This window comes from Phasianus colchicus, chromosome Z (assembly GCF_987193195.1).
Source record: "Phasianus colchicus chromosome Z, bPhaCol1.hap1.1, whole genome shotgun sequence".
Taxonomy (NCBI): domain Eukaryota; kingdom Metazoa; phylum Chordata; class Aves; order Galliformes; family Phasianidae; genus Phasianus; species Phasianus colchicus.
This window is the reverse complement of record NC_143476.1, coordinates 54,788,801-54,811,836: the sequence shown is the minus strand read 5'-3', so window position 1 is coordinate 54,811,836 and position 23,036 is coordinate 54,788,801. Positions and strand designations below refer to the sequence as shown.

Below are 23,036 nucleotides of genomic sequence, written 5' to 3'. Positions count from 1 at the left end.
TGACAAAATCACAGAATTATATGATCTTCAGAGTGGAAGAGTCCTTTAAAAGTCATCTAAACCATCTTCCCTACAATGAACAGGGGTTTCCAGAGCTAGATCAAGTTGCCCAGAGTCCTGTTCAGTCTGGCTTTGGAAGTCTGCAGGGATGGGGCATCCACCACGTCCCTGGGCAGTCTTTCACTGCCACTTTCACTGTAAAAGATTTTTTCCTTATATCCAGCCTAAATCTACCCTCCTTACTCGAAACCGTTTCTCCCTGTCCTGTCACCACAAACCCTGTTAGTGTCTGTTCCCTTCTGGTCGCTCACCTTTAGATACTGAAAGGCTACTATCAGGTCTCCCTAGAGCCTTCTTTTAGTCGTCCTCATAGTCCTCATAGGATAAAGGTTCTATCCCTTGGATCACTTTTTTGGCCCACCTCTGGACCCTTCATAAAAATGGATGTGACGTTTCTTTTTTTCCAGTCACCAGAGCCTTCACTGATTGCCACAACTTTTCAAATATCATTGAGAGTGGCTTGGCAACTACATCAGCTAATTCCCTCAGGACTCTGGGATGCATCTCATTGGAACCCACAGACTTGTGGATGTTCAGATTCCTCAGGTGGTCAGGAACCCGATCTTCACTTTCAGTGAGAGGGACACTGCTTCCCCAGACTCTTCATTCCAGATCGAATGTTTGAGGGCTGTGTGATGAGCAGTTATCAGAGAAGACCGACGCAAAAATATTGTTGTGTACTTCAGACTTCTCCTCGTCTGTTGTTACCAGCTTTAGTTGTCCTCCAGGACAACATTCATTAATTCCTACTGCCCAAAACTCTGTGCTGAAATATACCTTCTATTATATTGTGATTACCAGCTTTCATCCTGCCTTGCTTAGAAACCATTTTGCCTGGAAAAGTCTTTGTCTTTCATATATATAACAGAGCAGTCACATACATGGATTTTTTTTTTTTTTAAACTGCCAGTATCTATTCACAGAGATACTGTTGGATTAAAATTTCTAGAATTTTCTTCAGAAGTATTACAGTTTTTTTTTTTTTTACCAAGTATTTGTCACCTACTCATAAAGGTTAAAGGGGATAAAAAAAAAAAAAACACAACATCATCATCTCAATAGAATGTGTCACATTAATTCTCCTTTGACAGTACTGTTTTGTATATTTAATTGTATTTCAAAGATCATTCTATTCACATTAGTTAATATTTCTGAGAGTATTTAGCATTGTAAAGGATATGCATGTATTTAAAGCAGCACCTAACTTCAGACACCAAGACTGTCTTTTCAAGTATTTGAGGGCAGTTTTGTGGCAGGAAAAGGTTCATTTCTTCCAGACTCTGCTTTGTACTGAGTGTTTTGTGGAGTTCTAACACACTGCTGCTTTAGTCTCATAGCAGCCTGCATCAGGATCTGAACTTTGGTTCATTCATTCCACAGATACGAGAGAGAATTGTCATGTTCATTTAGTTTGACCAACAGTCACTGCAACTGGTAATCTACATTCTCAAGCCCAGAATTTCTAATTAAGGTGTGGTAAGCTTTCTGTAAGACATAAACATTAGGTAAAACATCATGTCTGGGAAGGAGTCCTGTCAATAAGAGCATTGTTTTAATGATTAACTTAAATTAAGGTACGCCATATAGTTACATATTTATCTTGTTTTGTACCTCTGTTAGGCCGTTCTCCCTAACAGTTTAAAGAACCTTCCACCTTCAAAAATTCCTTCAAGTTACCTGCATGCTGCATTTGAGTCATGTCTTCATACTCAGACAAAAGAAATACATTGAGCTTGTTAAGAATCACTGCAAATTGTTTTTCCACCTCTTGGTTCTGAAAACAAGCGGCAAGGACTCACTGTTCCTTTTCCAAGAGCATCCTTTTTGAAACTTCGGTACTAGATGTATGCACATCGATCCAGAAGTGTCCTTACTATCATTTTAAGAAGTATCTTAACCCACTTTTCTTCTTAACCCACTGCTTACCTACTGAAAGGCAATACATGGTTTTATAGAACCATGTATTTTGAATTTACAGGTGAATTTCTACCTCACGTCTTAAATCCTTTTCACTATTACTCTGTTTCTGGACACTTCCTATCATTTTGTAACTTGCAGTCTTAGTCCTGCATTATTTTATGATTTTATATCTATAAAATTATACTGCAAGCACAATGTTTAAATAGATTCACATTCACAAGTAGTCCCTAGCACTGTCTCTATTGCTATCTTATTTCCCACTCCATTTGTTTGTGTCCATTTGAGAGCATGCTGTAAGAGAATGTAACTTCAGATTTCCATATTAATAGAAAGCTGCTAGCTTCTTAAAATTTAAGACTTAATAATTGCACATGGTTGCTAATGATTTCTTAAACAAAATGAGTTAATGATATCTGTTAATTCATCATGAAGGCTTCAAAGTACAGACAGACATATCAAGCCCTCTGCAAACTTCCTTGTGAGCAGCTGTGTTATTAAATGCTTACAGATTTGTTTTATTTCTCTACTGGATCCAAAGATCTCTGCTACATTTTTAAGTAAATAAAAGTATTTTTGTAACTTCCTCGTGCATTTACACAGTAGAACATGACAGCTTAAAAAAAACCCCAATGGATTGTTATATTGGAAGTGTATTATATTTCCATGAGAATTCCCTGTTTTACCCTTTAAGCCTTGTGAAGCATTTTGAGCACCCATTCATGTCAAAATAGTGTTTTCAGTTGTACAGAAGAGCCAGTAGAAGAAATGAAACAATAAAGAAAGGAAGATAAATTTACAGCTGAGATTCAGTAGACCAGCTGACAGGAATCACAGAAGAGTTTAATAGAAATAGTAGGAATGGCAAGAAAGAATGCACAATGTAGAGAAGAGGAGCCCAAAGTGTGTTTCATTGCTACGGTACATGGAAAAGTGGAGGATGCAGAAGAACTGTCAACAATCACAAAATTAAGAACTTTTATCTTTAGTTATTGTTGCTTATCATCTTCCATTCTTACAATGCCCATACCACAGTTTTCTTTAGTGCTTTCTCTGGATGTGTCAGCTGCAAATTTCCTGTCTTTTTTTTTTTTTTTAAAGTACGTGCAAGCAGTAAGGCAGTTATCATTGACAGGTGCTGCATTTTAAAGCTGAAACATGGCTTACGCACGGATTCAGTATAAACCTGACAGTAACAATGGTGATCTTCCTTCCATTTCCAGTTACATCACTTTCATTTTCTAGTCTTTCACATTCATAAAAAGCCCTTATACTAAGGTTGCGTGTTTCTCAGTCTTTTCCTGTTTGCTTCAGTCTGCACTGTCAGTCAGGCTTTCCAAGCCTCTCTCATCCCTGAAGCTCTAGGCAAGGGTTGGAGTGGAGAAGCAAAATCCCTCCCATTGTAAGAGAAGAGCAAGTCTGAGCCTGCCCAATGAGACTGAATGTGTACAAGTCTATGGGGCCCAATGACATAAATCCCAGGGCCCTGAAGGAACTGACTGATGTTGCTGAGCCACTCTCCATCCTATTTGAAAATACATGGCTGTCAAGTAAGTCTTCAGTGACTGGAAGAAAAGAAAGATCGCTCCCATTTTCAAGAAAGGGAGAAAGGAAGACCCAGGGAACTACAGGCCGGTGAGCTTCACCTCTGTACCTGGGAAGATCATGGAGCAGACTGTCCTAAAAGACACACTAAGACACATGTGAGACTGGGAGGTGATCTGAGGCAACCAGAACAACTTCACCAAAGGCAGATTGTGCCTGGTGTGGTGTTCAGTGTCAGATTGGATGTGGCACTGGGCTTCCTGATGTAGTGGGTGGCAACCCTGCCTATTGCAGGGGAGTTGAAACTAGGCGATCTTTAAGGTCCCTTCCAACTCAAGCCATTCTGTGATTCCTCCAGTATCAGTTCAAAACTATTCTCAATTCTATTTTTATCGGGCTTTAGTAGTAAAGATAGGGGTTTAATTTAGCAGCAACTCTTAAAGATGCCTACAGTCTTATTATTAGAAAGTAATATTGGTCTAGACAATTGGTCTGGCCCAATTCTCCATGAAATCAGTGTTTGCTAATATAATACAGTTCTCCAGATCATTATTTGTATTCTCCAATACGTTATTTGTATTTTCTGATACAGGCGGAATCCTGACACTGCTGACATTTCTTTTAATACTTTTTGCAATTTTCACAGCAATTTTACATTCTCTACTTTGCACAGTATTTTATTCACAGCACTGTCATACATTCACCCAGCATTTCAGAAGCACTTTACTGTTTAATCAGCAGAGATAAATTTTCTGAGACAGTAGAAGGAGTAACTTTGTTGTGCTTTTTAGTTTATGCAAAACTTTTATTTCTTGAATAGTTCTTCTTGGGCCTCTCTAGATTTCTCAGGGCTAATTCTCAGATTTCTGCCAGATGATCTCATCTGCAAAATATAACTAGCCACTCCCTCTAGTGGTTTGGCCTTATCTTCCCAGGTTTCTCTTATAATACATAGCGGGCCTTGCATTCATCAACCAAAGTGCATTCAAATGGTGAACAGTCCATTGGTGCCTAGGGTACTTACTTCCCTATAGGCAAACTAAAATAACAGCCATTCATTAACAGTACAGGATAACACTGAGATGAATTTTCACAGCATGCATTTTAGTGTTAAATTAAATATTTCTATAAGGCTATCTAAAGAGGATATGGAGTGATTTTTATACTTCTGTCTCAGAAGAACTGTTTCCTAGGCTTAAAGTTTGTCCTCTGACAAGTTACAATCTCCTCTGACGTGCCAACCCAAGCAAATAATGGGACCCAGAGTACAATAAGCTGATGGCTCTTTATGGCTCTTAGGGAAAAGGCTTGTAAGGTATCAAGTAGCACAGATATTTATTGCTGAAGGAAAGGCACTGTGAAACAACTCCAGCCCCAAGAACTCCATATGCCCACAGGAGGAAGAGAAAAAGCTGTTGCTCTGTTACTTAGAATAGAATGTGAGACTGTCACCGTATTCTGAGCTACATATGAGCCTCGCTTCTGCTACCCTCTTCTATCCCTTGAGGAAAAAAAGGAGACATGCATCTTTCCCTCAGACTCCTGAATAAGTCCTGTTGTCTCATATCCCTCCCTGTCATTGTCCCTCTCTCCCTCCTTCTCCCACACAACATCCTGCTACCATTAACACCAGATGTCACCAGGCTATTGCCTCATGGATCAAAGAGATCTGACCACAATGTAAAATAGAGAAAAAGGGACTGCAGTAGCACAGCAGTCCTCACAAAGTTGCGCCTGAGCATTCAGAGCCAACATCTCTTCATCTTTTTCCTCACAAGTCCTCTCATCCATACAAGTTCAAAGCATTCTTAGAAAAACTAATTTTTCTACATCCTTCTCAATCAGACCTCCTTACTTCAACAGTAGTATAACAGCAATGCCTTCTTAAACTGTTTCCTCGTATTGCCGTTGAATAAAAAGAGAGAGAAAGGGGAACAAAGTGGGTTTGTATAAGCTGCAGGCTCCTCCCACTCTTATCAGTCTTTGGGAAGGTTAATGATTAATTGGAGCCATCTGCTCAGAGCCTTCCCTCTGTGTGGCGAGTTTGGTTCTGTCACACACATTCACACAAAGTCTAAATAAAAACCCTCTCCCTCTCCCATGCTTCTTAACAACGTGATACAGGAGTAGTAGTCTTTGATTTGTAAATGGCATAAAAGGAAGTTGGGAAGAATGTATCTCTCATAGCTTAGAGAGAATCCCTAGAAAGTTATGACAAAAGCTATTTTAAAACAAACTTTGCCATCTCTCTGTTTAATAGTTGTTTTAGGAATAACCAAAATACCAAGCCTTAATTACAGAAGAGAGGAGCCTGGTCTACTAGGTGACTATAGGCTATTTTTGGGTTAGTTTTTACTCCTGTGCTTTATCTGAAAGATTGAAAACACAGATTTTTTTATGAAAAGTTGTGCTAGTCACTGAAAACAGAAAACATCTTTAGAAGATAGCTAGAAGCTCCTTCTGATTGTCTGTAGTTAGCTTTCTTTTACTTCTTTCATGTTACAATGCTGCTGTTTTACCACTTGTCAAAGTCTTGAAGTACATACACTGAATAAACAGCATGTCTAAGAATTCTGTTGCCCATCAGGCAATCAGAATTCTAGCCCATTCTGTATTCACAAATCAGGAAATGAGACAGGTTCCAGGCTGGCTGTAGAACTTAAAAGCAAGAAAACTCAGAAATCCAAAACCAAACTTTAACCTGCATGCTGATACACTGATTCATGTCAGCGTTTAAACATTTTCAGTTTTTATTACTGTGGTGATAAGCACAATCTACAGCTCTGATTGAGACCTTTCAGGTTATAAAGGAAGCTAGGGAGTTAAGGAGTAATTACCAGTCTGTGGCACTGAAAGCTCATAAGTCATGTCCAGAATATAGTCTTGAATTTGCATATAAAATCAAGAGTTTAGGGGAAAAAAAAGTCTTTTGTGATCTGAGACTGTAGTGTTCACATTTTCAAAATATTTTATGATCTAGAAGAATAAAAAATCTTAAAAAAGCATGAGCACTCAGAGTTTCAGACAGTCGTGTAGTCGTATAGACTCCATGAACTGATGCATTAAAAGAAAAAAAAAGCATCTTGGGACTTTCTGTAAAACTGCCCTTCTTTTTTGGGACTTTGAGGAGGTCAAACAAAAATATGAGGCAAAGGCCACAAAAAATGGCAGGATGGAAAGAATTGTCTCTCTGAGGAATTATTCATCCTTCATGAAAACCGGATCCCCAGGGTTGATGCTGCACAGCTGGGGCAAGGGAGCAGCTGTACTTTTAATATATTCTCTCCAATTAATGAAAGAATTGACATTCTCTCTTTTCTTGCTGTTATTGTCTTTGTTTTGTTTTGTGCTTTGTTTATTTATTTATTTTTCTTTTTCAGATAGGATTTTAGGCAGGTTAAAACGCCTTAACTTTTGGTTCACTTTCTGATCTTTTATTGCTAAGTCAGCTATTTATATACTAGTATTATCGTAAGTGCTAGCTGCAGGAGCGGTAGTAGTAGTGATAGGCATCATACAGGTATCTTGAGAGAGTATTACTATAAAGACAGAAGTATTTCAATGAATGCTTCTTCTCTTCCTGTGTTAAACAGGAACCACAAGCTGTGGAAATTATTCCTCTCCTCTTTCATCTGTCCTTTGCTGACTTCCAAAGATGTTTTGCATCAGGTTCCTGTATTTTTTCCAACACTTTCCAGACAAGATTTCTCTGTATGTTGACACTAATCTCACAACATATGAGCACTGTTTCAATGATACATCAGGTGCATTAGATCTCTGATATGCCATTCAGTAGATGATTGGTGTATCCAAAGTAAAATGAACACGTTCCAGCTGTCTGAATTCAGAGATTACTTTTTTTTTTTTTAAAAAAAAAAAAACTTTCTTCTCTTTCTGTATGTGTATGTGGCTTTAGTCTTTGGTGGAGGATGTGGTGGACCTTTATGCCAATTCTACGGAGGCTTTTTTCATATTTTTAGTGCAGATGGCAGTACAATGACCTGAGGACAGTTTTAGTTTCATCTCTGTGTTGACCTTGAAGGAGTTTCTCCTATTGTCTCCTCTTGGGAACAAAGTAGGACTAGTCAGGCATCTTAGTGGAGTGACAACTTGTGACCCATGTGGAACAAAGAGGCACGCTGTTTCTGTACCTCTACAGGTCACAGAATTTGCAGTAGGGACAAAAATTCTGCGCAAATATAGAAAGAGGAGAATTTTCCCACTCCTAAAAGCTGTCATCAGTCTGGCAGCTTATGGAATATGAACATACAGAGCTTTCCTGAATTAACTTGTGTTTGAGCCAGCACATGGGTTACAGAAGAAACCAACTAACTAACTTCAGAAAGTGCCTGTGTTGGATAAGAAATGGAGTTGTCTTGAAAACAAATTTAATGCATTATGAATCATGCTATTTTTGGAAAGAATAGTGATGTAATCACAAAGAATAAGAGTTATGAGCACCATATTTTTCACTGAAAAAACCCCATAAATATAGCCTTGTAAATGATTCTTGTCTGACCATAGCCATTGGTTAATCCTATGAATACAATAAACTCTTCTGTATTGATTTCTTGTTCTCCTTCATTGTGTAAACAGGCATAAAATAATGCTTACTTGCAATTGTTCATACTGGTCTCTAATTGTACTTTTGTTTGTTAACTTGAGGAATTGGTAAAGCTTAAGAACCAAATTCATTGCTGAAGTAAATGAACTAAGCCATCTAAAGTTGCAGCAATAATAAAACTGGTGTTAAATATTTAATATGGTACACTCTTGGAATATTTCTGTTGATACAGAGACAGATAAAGAAAAAAAAGCAACAATTCAGTGAGGCATGCATGACTTCAGAAGACAGTTATTATTTAATGAAAAAAAATAAATAAATCTTGTGCTTGGGATGAAACAGATCTTATATTATCTGCCTGCTCTTGCTAGATCTTTAAAATATTGTGTGCAGCTGCACTGAGAAATCATTTAAAGGTGAAACAAAAAAGAAAATTGTATTATTTTACTTATTTCTGCACTATTAATGTTTACTATTCTTATCCTATTATTTCACTTTTTAATGTTTTAAATATTGAAATGGTTCATCTTTTCTAATCTCTTTCTGGCAACTACTATGCAAGAGCTTTCCCAAGATCAGAAACATGCATAATGTATCACTAAATTAGATAGAAGATCTGCCACCTCAAGATTGTTTGTTAAAATTGTCTCATTCTGTTTATCATTTTTTGTTTCTCTGTTCTTCCTCACACGTTGATAACATCTTGTCAGAGAAGTCATGGTAACTCCAAAACTCGAGAAAACGATTCCTTTTGAAGACTTTTGGAGGATCATTTCTGAGAAACTATGTCACAGGATTAAATACTTATTTCTACTCTATTTTGTACACTAAAAGGCTTGGCAAAAGAAAGACTAGAATTTCATAGTCATTGTTCTTTTAAGTTGATCTTAAGTTCTGAAATTCTAAAAGGTTTTGGCCTGTATGATTCTTGATTACTCACTTTCCCATTCAGTTTTGCTACTGATCCCTGGTTGATCACCAAGGCTACCAAAATGATGCAGCAAACAGCAAACATTAAAATAGTTGCAATGACTATAAGCTAGTTTTTAGAGCGAATTTCACAATATAGTTAAGAGATTCCAGACATATGTCTGACACTGAAAGTGCCATGCAAAACAGAAAACATTTCTAATGTTGTGTCTGCTTGCTAATTGCAGTCAGGCCTCCAAATTGTCTGTCCAAAGATGCCTTATTCTTTTGTCTTTTTTCACTCATAATAATTGAATTTCAAGTATGAGAAAGGTTCTGTGTTACACATTTTCCCTACTATAGCCCTTTCCCCTTCAGTGTGTCCTTTAACCACCTTTCAACCCTGTTGAGTGTTTCTATTAAATAATGAGTGGTATCATTAACATTTTCCAATTAAAAAGTCCAAAGACAAGCACCATAATCTGAGTGCCTTTTAAAAATCTCAATCAAATTACTAATAGTAGCTGGGTAAGAGGTTGTTCATTCATTTTGATGGTAACCTCTAGGCAACAGATGAAACCAATGTATGCTGAAATGATGCTAGCTTACTGCAGTGTGATACCAATGGGAAATTTCTAAATTACTTGATGTGCTGGAACTGAGGGAGAATTTCATAAAATATTTTATCCCATAATTCCATATTCCAAATATAGTGTGTGCTATTCTGCTTAAAATTCAAAAACAATGGTTCAAAGATTAGCCTAGTAAAAATCCTGCAAACCCCCAGCTTTTGTACATTAATGTGAGAGAGTATTTTTTGATTATAAAAAGAAAGGACTGGAAAAATACATTTAAAATTTGCCCACTGATGTAAAATCCAATCACTGTGACACACATAATTTTTATTATTGTGACATTGTTTTGTTTTTTCATTTGGCTAACACTGAAAACTGAAACGGTGCTTCCAAATTCATTTGAAAACATTTCTCTGCTAAGCAGCTGATCATGTAATTTGGATAAGTAGTAAAGAAGCAGCACATGGTTAAAGAAAAATAACAGAATGAAACCCAGCAGTGGAAAATTCCTTGCAAGAAATGTTTTTGAAGGTAAGAGAAATTTAAAGTAACAGGGAAGAATGCAAGGAAACCAAGTAGTAGGTGGCATGTTATATGCTATTGAATATGGAATGGTGACATATACTATATTATGTAGTGTTTGAAGAGTAATCTGTTGCTAAAATTTAAAACATTTCTGATAAAAGCCAAATCTTTGAGAGAAATATGCTTAATCCAGAGGGAACATATAATTTGTAGTTAAAATTTAGGAAGCTGAGATCAGATGTTGAATAAAACAAAACAAGAATTTCATTGATAAGATAGTATTTGAAGAGAAAAATAGAAATAGAGAGAAAAGGGCACGGATGAAAAGGAGGTGAGGGGGCGAAGAATAGTAAGGAATAGATGCTATTTTTAAAAAGACTCAAGGATAGGTAATGTATTGTAACTGTAAGGACTGAACCCAACACCTGCTATTGAACTACTCCTGTTTGGATGCATCTTCGCTGCCTTTGTGTTCACTATTCACATGTTATATATTCTGTAATCCAGCATTGTAAGTGGGCATGCCATTACCCCTGCTTTACCCTGAATTTCTTTTGTCCAGAAAGATTCTGTTTTTACTAGCTTTATGTCTGGTCTTGGAGCAGAGTAAAGTAATCTGAATATCAGTTTGATCTGGCACATTTCTTGCATGAACAAACGTAGCACGTGGTAAAGTAACTGATCTCCTTTTTATTTGACTATGTAAGTATAGGAAAACAGCTGATTAATTAGTCCCTTTTCACCACGATCACAAAGCAGCACTTCAGGTGAGGTAAGTGGGGGCAGCTGATAATGTTAGCATCATTAAGGGAAGAAGCAGTCATCTTCTGAAGGAGAGCAGAGAGCTTGAAAGGCATTAACAATGTTTTGTTCAGCCTGTGTGGTTTGACAAGGTGGAAAGCAAACCAGTGAGCTCATCCCCCATCAAGAGAGAATAAGATAGGCAGCAAAACAGCCAGAGGATTTCTCAGCATTTCAGAGAACAGGATGGAGGGGTAGGGTAATTTTAATAGAGGTCAGGCTGGAATTCTTGATTGTGTGTTACCACTCTTGTGGGTTTACCCTGTGGCTGGGGGTATGTGCTTTCACTTTTTGTCTCTTTGTCTTCACACCAGTAAAATGTAACCAATGATACTTGTTCCTTTTGTAGGCATTTTCCAGTGCTTAGTTCATTAATGCTTTTGAAGTATGCAAAAGCCCTGGAAACATCACATACTTTTAATCCTGCTGTTCATACATTAGAAAGGCTGTTGAGCACAGTCATTACATTCACCGTACAGATGGTTAGTTTAGACTGTAGTTAATTTCATAAATGCAACAGCGTGAACATTTCCAAGCAATACATAGAATAGAAGCTTTAAGCCAGATCTCTAGATTTCTTGGAAATCCGAGAGCCTTCAAGTGCCTTGGTATGTGAATGGAAAGGCCGACAGGCTGGCAGGTGGATAATTGTAGGCACAAAGGGAAGACTTCAAGGGAGACTGTATGCTATGCATCATAGCACTAAATAATGTAGTTTTGGTTTAGTAACAGCAAATGTGCACTCTTAAATCCAGTGGTTTGTGTATGAAGGTGCAGGAGGGTTGATGAATGGGAGAAAAAAGAGGAGAATGAGGAGAATGTGACAGCGACCTGGTGTCTTTTTACACGTTAGCCTTCAGTGCGCTGACGCTATGGAGGAATGAGTTGGGCCAAGTCAAGGTGAAGTGCATCCGTCTGGATGTTTTTGTACTGCCTGTGATTTGAGGAATGCCAGATGGAGGTACAGGGCCATGGGGCAGAAAGCGAGTGCCAATGCATGCTCATGTGGACGCTTGTTACAATGCAGGCTCCAAGACTGTCTTCATTTGTTACTCCTTCATCCCACCATTTGCTTTTCTCCTTTTACACTCCTGAAGCTCTGACTGACCTTAGAGGGGCTGGGGGAAGGCAGTGCCAATGATGGGCTGTTGAACCTGCATCCCAAGGGACAGCTCTGTCTGTGGGTTGGAATTGCCCCTGAGACAGGCAAATGGCCGTGAGTTGTATCTTACTGTCATGGCAAGCCACATGAACAGGATGCATTTGTGTTGAGGAAGAGGCTTTTAGTTTTAATTACAATAAACTTTCTTAGTCTGCTATAGCAGACTTAGTGCACTGAATGCTGTATCCCAGGCTGTTCTCTGTCGTACTATCTGCAATTCTTCAGACACTGCTGCAAGTTTTTCAGAGTGTTTGATTACAGGTTCTAAACTGCTGCTCATCTCCTGCTGATACTGCACAAAACCTGCCAAAAGCCTTCTTTTGTAGATAGAGTTGAGTCTGGATTACTTTCCAGACATTCTGTCAAGAAATTATACAGCACAGAAAGCAGGTTTTGTTTCCGTGGTCACTCCAATACAGGCTTTTGTCTCCTTTTATCCGCATATGGTTTGTTTCTCTGAAAAAAATTCAAATGTACATTTCAAATGAGCATGCTTAAAAGATGAGAATAGTTGCTTTATTTTCCACAGAGATCTTTGTGGTTCTGTGTGGCTAGGTGTTTCCTTTTGCTGTTGCTTAACATGAAGAATAGTTTGAAAGAAAAATAAACAGGCTTTTTTTTTTTTTCCATAAAATTTGGCATTTATTTCGTAATTATTTCCTTATAAATAAAGGTATTGATCCTGTAGAGTTGTTATTCAAGTCATATGCTTGAGCTAATTTAAATGGTAATGTTAATATGAGAGGGATGATATCTCAACCTCATGCTGCTCACTAATCTGCAGCAACCAACATTTTTATCTCTTCTTCTCTCCCCAGCACTGCAGTGATAACACTCACCATTGCCAATCAGATATGAATATAGTAGGTGCTTGGAAGAGAGGTTACACTGGAAAGAATGTTGTGGTGACCATCTTGGATGACGGCATTGAAAGAAACCATCCAGACTTGATGCAAAATTATGTGAGTGTCTGCAGTTTGATTTGCTGCTTTATTATTAACTTGAAGTAAATTTGGTTAAATTCCTAGAAAGATGGAGGGAGGGAGGGAGGGAGGAAGGGAGGAAAGAAAAAGTCTCATAAGAGGGTTTTCTCAGATGATAACATCAGTGGGAGGAAAAAAGATGAATTCTGGTAATTTGTATTCCTTTAGTTTAAAAGTATATTGAGTCTGAATGTCTTTAGTATCTGAATGCACCTTGTAGCTTAGTGCTACATTTCTGAAGGATTGGAGTTAATAATTAGATGTTTTTTTTCTCTTTTCTGTAATAATTTTATCAAATATTTTCAAACTCTCAGAACTTAGGATTGGAATAAGCTGCTTTCCTCAGTTAACATGAGCAGCTGAAGTCTGTTCTTGACCAATTCATTTAGCTAGCAAGACAGTAGCTCTTTCAAAGACTGTAATGTTAAGCGGATCCTTCTATGTATTTATTTTTAAAGCTATTTATCTTACTCCTAGAAATAATATTAAAGGAAAAAGATATGACTCACTCAATTAAAAACAGGTGTAGAATATTTTGGAGTCTTTATAGTAAATCCTTCTAAATTTCAATGAGCCTCCTCCTCCCAGTTTGCTGTAGGAGAAGATCTGTGTGTTTTTATTTTTCTTCTTTTTTTAAAAAAAAAAAAACTACGCCAGATATTTCGTGTCACATCAGAAGGTTTCTGTTTGGTTATGTTTCATCATATTTAATGATTGTTCTAATATACCTTGGAAAAATTGCATAATGCTAGGAGAAGCTGCTTCTTCAGTGGGGACTTCTTTTGTTAACTTCAGAGTTTAAAGCTGCTCAGCGTGTCAGGGCCATGCTTTGCTGGAATTATTTTTCCTGAGCTTCAGAAATAGGTATTTACCTGAAAGTACTTGACTTTAGTGACCTTATTATTTCTTTCAAAAGAAGTGTATGAACAGTACGTTCTCACAAAATAAGAAAAAGGAAATGTAGTTGGATTAAGTATAACTGTTGAAGATGACTATTGCAAAGCAAGTAGGGTGGTAAGGCACTGGCACAGGCTGTGCAGAGAAGCTATGGATGTCTTGTTCGTGGAGATGTTCAAGGTCATGTTAGATGGGGCCCTGATATGGCGAGTGGCAGACCTGCCTATGGCAGGGGGTTGGAACAAGATGATCATTAAGGTTCCTTCCAACCCAAGCGTTTTTTTCCCAAGTAGCATATCATCTTGAAAAAACACTGAAGAGATAAACATGACAATTACATCTTTAACAACCTATCAAGAGCTACAATCATGTTCACAGTTTAAATCCATTTATTTTAAATTAGCAGTACTTATATCTGTATCTTTCCTTATACTGCATGTGGAACTCACATCTGAAATATTTGGGGGGACTGCATAAACAAAATCGAGAGCCCTTTGCCCTAATTGTCAGTGTATGGTTGATCCTAATGTATGTCACATCTTTCCCTTTAATCTCTAAAGTTGTTTAAACAAACCAAACATAACTTTACCCCTTCACTGAATGGCCTAGATTGTATCATGTGTCACTTCATCCCAGTACTATCCTTCCACTGAATTTAAAGCATCTATTTATTCCCCTACTGTCTCCTCTCTCCTTTTCCTCTTGCCAAGAAGGAATTCCCCTACAGCAGTACACATTGCTTGTTTGATGACAAATGCCTTCTATATGTCAGATTATTGCTGGTGTGACTGCAAACAGGAATATTTGAGGTGGATGTGGTAACTGGTTTTGAAAAAAGAAGAAATTAAAAAGAACTGCTTACCATGTCAACACACTGCATGCTACCACGCAGATTAATGGGAGCCATACAAACCAGCAGCTATGTACTCTATAAACTATTTTCAGCTGGAATAATCTTGGTAAAATTTGGAGCAAAAGTGTGCAGATATCGTAGCTATAATTGAAACAGTTACACTCCCAGACAAATGGGAATGCAATTTAAGTAACATTTCAATCTGTACTTTTTATAACAATATCCTTAAGAAACTTACATTGTTCCCTGAAACTATGACTGAAATTTTCAGAACTACATGTTTTCAGAGCATTCATATTCTTCCCTTTTCTAGAAATAAAATAAAGTCTGTAAATGGTGTAATTATTAAATATATAATCCTTTCCTTTTTTTTAAAAAAAAAAAAAAGTGATCATCATAGAACCACAGGAATGTTAGTTAACCTAATTACTCTCTTGTAGAAACCTGCTGAAGAATTTATAGGCCACATGACTCAATGGTTAATTAATGAGAAAATGGTTTTCTTTCTCCTGTTGGCTACAGGATTCGCAGGCCAGTTTTGATGTCAATGGAAATGATTTTGACCCTATGCCTCGATACGATGCCAGCAACGAGAACAAGTAAGGCACAATGACACTTAGACATTTTTAGTTCTGTTCATCAAAGAAAGAATACCAGTTTTGCTCCAGAAGCCTAGGAAACATGAACCCTAATAAAGCAGCGTGATTTGCATTTAAATATTTGTGAAATATATGTTTATGTCTCTTCCTTGCACACTGCATGACACTTGCTCTTTGAATGCATTTGGAGCAATCCAAAAACACATTAAAAAATAGTTTGAGAATTCTGGGTGTGTGAAATGAACAATTTTCAATCCTTTTGGGATACAAAATATAAGGAGTTACTCTTAGCATTCTTATATTCCATCTCAGTGAGTTATTGGCAGGTTGTTATGTGTGTTAACTGTCTTGGCTTCTGACTTCCTTGAATTTCAGTGACTTTCTGTTTTGAAGAATATGTAAGTTAGTAAGATTTTACTTTCTAATATAATCAGTCTTTTAACCTCATGGAGATTTTACATGTAAAACTTTGCTAGAAACTACATAAAGCACTAATAGCAATTCTGGCTAGCTGTGATATCAGTGTTATATGATTGGCTGAATATATCTGCACGAGTGATGCATTTCTCCTTCAGAACTTAGCTTCCTGGTATTTGTCATTCTAACTCTGCTCTTCAGATTGAAGGCTAGGAGGGAAGTTGGCAGGGACAACTCACAGTCAGGTAGCAGGCTGCCTTTCTGACCCAGTGGGTATTTGAGGGCAGTTTTTTTTAACTGTGTATCTGGCATTAAAAAAAAAAACACCTTTATGTGGAATCACATGTATTAGAGGAATCCTGCTAGCTGTCAAAATGCCGTGTGGGCATATTGTTTTCTGAGATTTGGGTGTTTCTTAGTTCTGGAAAGCAGTTAATGCTACTTGCTTGCAGAAAACAGAATGCAAAAGGTGAAACTTTGTCTGTTACGCAAATCAAATACTTTTGAATTTGTGTGTTTTTTTGTTTTGTTTTGTTTTTTTCTTTTTTCCTTTTTTTCCCCCTGCAAGTCCATAAACTTTCTCCAGAAGAATGTAGCAGGTATTAGGTAACTCACTGTGAGTCGACAGAACATTTGGCATTAACTTCACTGGAGGAACCAATTAGAGCAATCTTGGATCACACTTGGATGGGAGAATGCCCATCTTCTCAATATAGAAGGGAAAATACATAAGCATGCTGAAGAACAGGACCCTAATGTTTGTAGCTACCTGTTACGTATAGATGGACTAATCTTAAAGCAAATCTCAAGGAGCTACTGTAGGTACTTTCTTAAGATGAAATAACCACAGAAACTTCATGTGATTCCTGATGAATTTTATTTGCTCAGTCAGCATGATCCTTTCTGGTTGGCTGAGATGTGAAATACATAAGAATTTAGCTCTTAAAAAAAAAAAAAAAAAAGCATGGAAATAAGTATTCACATATGCATGACTAGAAATCCTGTTTAGCATAAAAAGTATTATGATGGTGTTAATTTGAATCATAATAATAGTTTATTTATTGCTGGCTTCAATCAGCATATGTTCTCACTCACTTATTCTTATTTGATTCTGTTTACTTATTGCCTTTTTTTTTTTTATTTAGGAACAAGTACATACAAGAACTGTTTCTTCCCCTTTTGCCCATTAAGCATGTCTTTCTCATCCTATTTTCACATAGAATCTCAGATTACTGAATCATATCTATTTCTTTTTCACCAGAAATCTCCTGGAGCAAGAGTACCATGAGAGTATAAATAGATAAATTCAGTAACACCCTTTGCTTTCAAATGTGTAAACATGCTGCACGTGCAGGCTAGTTTAAGTTTATACAAGGAAGAAAACATTGATGCAGAACAAATGGTAGAAAGACCCGGTGGCTGTATTGACTCACTTAGTGGCAAGCCAAGAATTTCAGAACCAGATGCTTGTAATGAAAATGCTAATACTGCACTGAAGTTTTTAGGAGATATCCTCAAGACAAACGTTCACTGAAAAAGAGGAATGAATAAAAAAGGACTATCAACTCCTAATCTTTCCAAGTTCTTTTGGTTTTTGGGTTTTTTTTTGTTTTTTTTTTTTTTGTTTTTTTTTTTTCCACAACTGAAGAATTTCATGTTATTATTTTAGCTTTGGAGGTGACTTGTCATCGATGCCAAAAGGTTAGAATCAGCAAATGTGCTATAAATTTTTGGTGGCTAACAAAAGAAATCTTTGTTTTGGCATATGATAAATTTTAGAACTGCAGACTAGATTTCTGAAAGTGTTAGTCACATTCAAATGGAATAGTAACATACCATCATAAATTGTTTTCAGCCTGGAGCCTGTAGGCATTGCCAGTCAGCATGCTACAACAACTAATTTATATAGCTAACTACTTCAGATGATCTCTGAACTAGATGCCTAAATTTTATACCCATACTGAGCTTGGAAGAGTGAAAACAGTGACGTCCTCTTCTTATCCCATGTTTTCTCATCACTCCTTCCTTTCTCAAGCCATTGTGCAACTTACCAGAGTAGGAACAAATCAGGATATGAACAGTGCTATCAGAACATCAACAACTAATTTCATTTTCAGCCAGTTACTTTATTCAGCTCATCCCGAGGTCAGAGGAGAGCTAGAGAAATATGAGTGGGGAGAATGAAGGATGGCCTGCACCTCTCACTGGAATGACCGGTTTCACTGAGATAAGGTGACAGCGCACCAAGCACCATGACTGCTGTCTACAAAATAAGAGTGATGTTGTCAGCAGTAATCTCCAAGGAATTCTGAGGAAAGATGTGACAGTCAGCCTGCCTCACAGCTGAACTGCCACTTTGCATCATAACGTCTGTCCTGTCCTGCTGCCCTCGTTTCCTACAAACACACTTTGGCAACTCACCCTGTACATGATGATGCTCCTGTCCTTGGAGCTGGGTCACAGTGAGGACACGCTCAGAGGCCTCCCGGTTTGTGTGCACTGTCAGAATTTCAAGTCTTTTCAGTGCTGTTAGGAGCCACATAATGTTCAACTGTGAGTCACAGTTGAATCTTTCCCTTTAGCCAGGTACCAAAGCTATCGCTTTCTTACAAAGCATGTCCAGAGAAGAAAACTGCTTTCTATTTTGTTGCTAGTTAGAGTATTTTGTGGGAGATAACACTGGACAGATTCATTCCTTTCCTAAGGCAGGGACATTTGAGTTTTCCAGCTTCACATCCCAGATGAAAAAACTTGGCCTATCCCCTAGGTTCTGAGGTGAGATATGGTGGAAGGACAGACACCGCACTGTAGTGAGCTCCATCAGTAGGTACGGGTGTCAGTGTAGACTCAGCTTTTGCACAAAGAAAAGAAATAGAGCAGGCTTTTAGTGTAAGATTACTCGGCTACCTGAAGTCTACTTAGATGCTCAGTATTTCCAATTAGCAGATATACTTAGCCTAGAAAGCAGTACCTAAGTACCTTCAATTCCTTTCCTAATTTTCTCTGGACTCAACAAGAATTAAATTTGACACAGGCACTGAAAAGCCCATCTAGGACTCTGTCTATATTTTAGATATCTAAATTATCTTTAGATATCAAGACAGGAATTCTGATTATCCAATGCATGTGGTCATTTGGCAATACACACCTCAAGTTCTGCCTGGAAGGTGAGGTAACCACAACCAGGGAGCATTCTGAAAACCATATTTTGCAAAGATTTAGCAATGTGCGAGATCAATTCAGTTGATTATCATGTCCTACTATAGAAACTGGATAATATTATGTAATGGTCGGTTGTGTCATCCAGTAAAGGTGGGAATGTACAAATGGACTAATTTCATGACATGATCTAGTTTACTCTGTTTCATGTTGTAACAACACTTTAAAGAGTGGAATGATAAAAAAGAAATGCTGTAAGAAAAAACAGGTGTCTTTGGACAGCTTTGGATGCAGCTGTAAAATATCAAGGTCTGTTTGTTAGCTTTTCCCTTTCAATTGGTGACAGAAAGCGGTGAACACTTTCTGTTGCTTATTAATGGTGGAAAAAGTATAAGTAAGAAACTGAGGCCTTGTGAAGAGACTGTTGATAAATAGAGTAGTGCTTTCCAGAATGATTTTCTTTAAGATTTAAATTAAATCTTTCTATTAGCTAAAGAGAATAGGAGACTAGAAAGAAACATTAGATTAGTCTCTCAAGGCTTGTAGTCAAAATCAGGGTGGGTCGATAGTTTCTTTAACTACTATGGTATGTAGGAGTCCTGCCAGAGGTTTACTTTGGTTTCTACAAATTGGCAGCAAATCACAAAGTTTGTAAATAGTACAGGCCTATACTAGAACTTCCTTTTGCTCAGAGGCTAGAGACAGCAGTCAGCTGTGGATGAAGTTGTTACTGCTATGCAAAGCATCTTGTTTTGATTTTCTGCTAAGTACCGCTGCTTAATTCTTCTGTTATTCTACAGATACCTGTAAATAATTGTGCTAATCATAGGTCCTTGAACTGAAAGCAGATGGACTCACTTAAATGTACTCTGCTCATTGTATAGCTACAGAAATTAAATATCTATTTATCTATATGTATGTATGTATGTATTAATGTGCTTTGTTACTTTGGCCAAACTAGAATGAGTTTTCCATGAGAAATTTCTCATGATGGTAATTCAGAGCTTAGATCTGATTCTGCAGGCAGGTATTTTTTAAAGCAGGATATTTAAAACAACTCTTTTAAATAATACCACTTGATTTTGATGCTGTTTTTATTAAACTTAGGTAGGAAAAATTAAAAGTAAGCCATCATTCCTGTTTTGTATATACCAGCTTACTGTTTTGAATGCCTCTTCAACATTTTTCAGTAATGCGTTCCTTTACATAAACAACTTGTTTAAAAAACCTTCTCTGTTATCTTTTAATGAGACTTCTGGGAGACAATAATTTTTGCTTTTCAAAAGCCATAAAAATTGCAGCTCTCCTTGATTTCCTCATCTTCAAAGCTTGCAGGACCTGGACAGCCTTATGTCTTATCATACAATAACAAAAAAGTTAATGAGTTAATAAGTTTCAGTCCTGCTTGATTCAGCATATTTTTTCAGGCATTATTTTTCAGTGGCAGACGAATGCATCCATTCCAATTCATTGTTACTTTTCTTTTGCCAGTCACATCAGTGGATGTAGTTGCACAATAAAACGCCACAGGCTTAATTTTTTTTCCAACAGTGGCATGCTCTAGTTTGTACCAGCCGCTTATGTCAGAGTCCTCTAGTACATCCAAAGCCATTTAATCAGAATGGACATCAAATATTTGACAGGGAGATCACCTTCTATTGTCTCCTCAATGGTCAATAAGCTAGAAGTAATAAAAAGCTTCATGAACTGCTGTGATGCTATTCAGGACAGGTGTCTGAGGAACTGAGCACAGTCAAACACAGGCAGCACGAAGTCTGTCACTGCTGCCTAGAATGATCATTTAAAAAAGGTTCCATTATAGCATTGCGATAGAAATCGCCGACAAGTGGAGATATCACAGAGTAACAGAATTAACGAGATTACTCAGAGCCCTGTCCAGCCTTACCTTGAACATGTCCAGGGATGGGGCAACCACCACACCTCTGGAAAACCTGTTCCATTGCCTCTTCACCCTTACAGTAAAACACTTTTTCTTTATATCCAGTCTAAATTTAAATCACCTCTTTGGGTTTGAAACCATTTCCACACATCCAGTCACAACCAACCTTGTGAAAAAGTCTGTCCCTTTCTTTCTTATAATCCACCGTTAGGTACTGAAAGGCCATTATCAGATCTCTCTGAAGCCTTGTCTTATCCAGACTGAACAGCACCATATCTCTCAGCCTGTCCTCACAGCAGAGAAGTTCCATCCCTCAGAAAATTTCTGTGGCCCTGCTTTGGATACACTCCAACAGGTCTGTGTCTCTTTTGCAATGAAGACTCTATATCTGGACACAGTACTCCTGATGAGTCCTCAGCAGCACAGAGTAGGGGGGCAGATTCACTTTCTTTAAACTGCTGTACACTTTTGATGCAGCCCAGTATACAGTTGGCTGTTTGGACTGCAAGAGCACATTCCTGGCTTGATTAGCAGTATGCAGCTGTTGCTATTGTTTTGCCATCGACTGTGTCATATGTTGAAGACAGAACTTAGAGGAAGATAAGCTGTACTGAGAAGCACTGCTACACCATCTAGTGCTGTATCGTTTGTGTGAAAAAACAAGGTTGCTGTCAGATGGCTAGTCATGAAAACAAAACAAAAAAAGGGATTCACTGAAGTTGTAAACTAGTCACTTCTTTTCTGCTGTACCTGCTCAAGATTTTCCAGCTGCACTGAGCTGTGGATCACAAAGTTCGCATCTACACGGAGGGCCTTGGTAAGCTAATGATTAAGCTGTGGAGAGAGCTATGGAGGTAACTTGGAGCAAGGTATCAACTTTTAAGATAGAGTATTTTTCAGAGGGCATCTGTATTCTTGGTGTCTGTTCTTGATTTGTAATGTAATTCTTGACTTTCTCCAGACGTAGAGGCTGAAAAGCTGAAGGATTCAGTAATGGTGCAATCTTGCAGTGCCATCTATCCAGTGCTAGCAAATCATCTCTTAAAACAGATAAATTTCCTTAATAAGGAGGTGTTCTAAAGTAAGAATTAACTTACTGATATATGTAGTTCAGACCAATAGACTGTGTGCTTACAATGAGTGTTTTAGGGAACAACAAGAATCATTGAGCCCAACTCCTGTCTCCACACAGGGCCATCCAAAATTCAAATCATATGTCTGAGGGTATTGTCCGAAAGCTTCTTGAGCTCCAGAAGGTTTGGCACCATGATCACTTGGGTTCCATGGCCCATCTGTGCTCTTGGTGAAGAACCTTTTCCTAAGCCCCATCCTGACCCTCCACTGATTCAGCTCCATGCTGTTTCTTCAGGTCCTGTTGTCATCAACAAATTAAAAATCAGTGCATGCCCCTCTGTGTGCAGGATTTTAGTGAGGGCTATCAGGAAACTGTAGATGTTAGATTCTATTCTTTAAGAATTGGTGAAGTATTCACTTCTGAAAACCAATTCTAAACTATGGCTGTCCAACATTTTGGCTTCCTTGGGCCACATGAATGAAGAGAAATTGTCTTTGGCCAATGTTTTGGTTATTGCTGAGTGATGAGCACGTGCCTGGGTCCAAGGCAGGCTTCTTGATGGGGAAGAGCCACCACCATGACGGTGTAGGGCAGGGATAGGGGCAATTACTAGCTGTCTAGGACCACATGCAACCTGTGGGCAGCAGGCTGAACATATCTGGTCTAAACCAAACAACGAAATAACACAGAGGCTGATGGTATAGAACCTACAGTCAGAGACTGCAATTCTGCTTTGTTGTATTTTGGTTCTATTCTGAACTTGATGCCCTTATGACCAATATCTTATTGCACTGCAGTTTTAGCAGATATGAATAATGAAGTAGGGTTCGAGATCTGTCAGCTTATAGTGAGCTCTGACATATTTCACAAGGAGCAGTTGCTGTGATTTGTCAGCTAGCTTCAAAGTCAGTTATGATCTAATCAGCCAACCAAGTGCTTAGAGCATGATGCAGTGTGTAGATGATGAAATATTAGGTACTACTGTTGCTTAGATTAGTGTTGCTAATGGTCCCAGTATAGTAACTATGAGAATTAGGAAGGTAAATATTGTCTTAAAGCTCAGCTTGCAGAATTGTGCTTTGCTGAAGTAGCTTA

At 37.9% G+C, this 23,036-nt stretch overlaps 1 protein-coding gene across 2 annotated transcripts in view; it reads left to right on the top strand.

Moving 5' to 3' along the window:
• Nucleotides 1-23,036, top strand: part of PCSK5 (proprotein convertase subtilisin/kexin type 5) — a 263,646-nt gene that overhangs the window by 61,202 nt on the left and 179,408 nt on the right. For both annotated transcript variants that reach the window (XM_090130933.1, XM_090130932.1), the window contains exons 4-5: nt 12,877-13,020; nt 15,314-15,390. In XM_090130933.1, the coding sequence (XP_089987059.1) occupies nt 12,877-13,020; nt 15,314-15,390 (221 nt within the window). The remainder of the gene's footprint in view (nt 1-12,876; nt 13,021-15,313; nt 15,391-23,036) is intronic.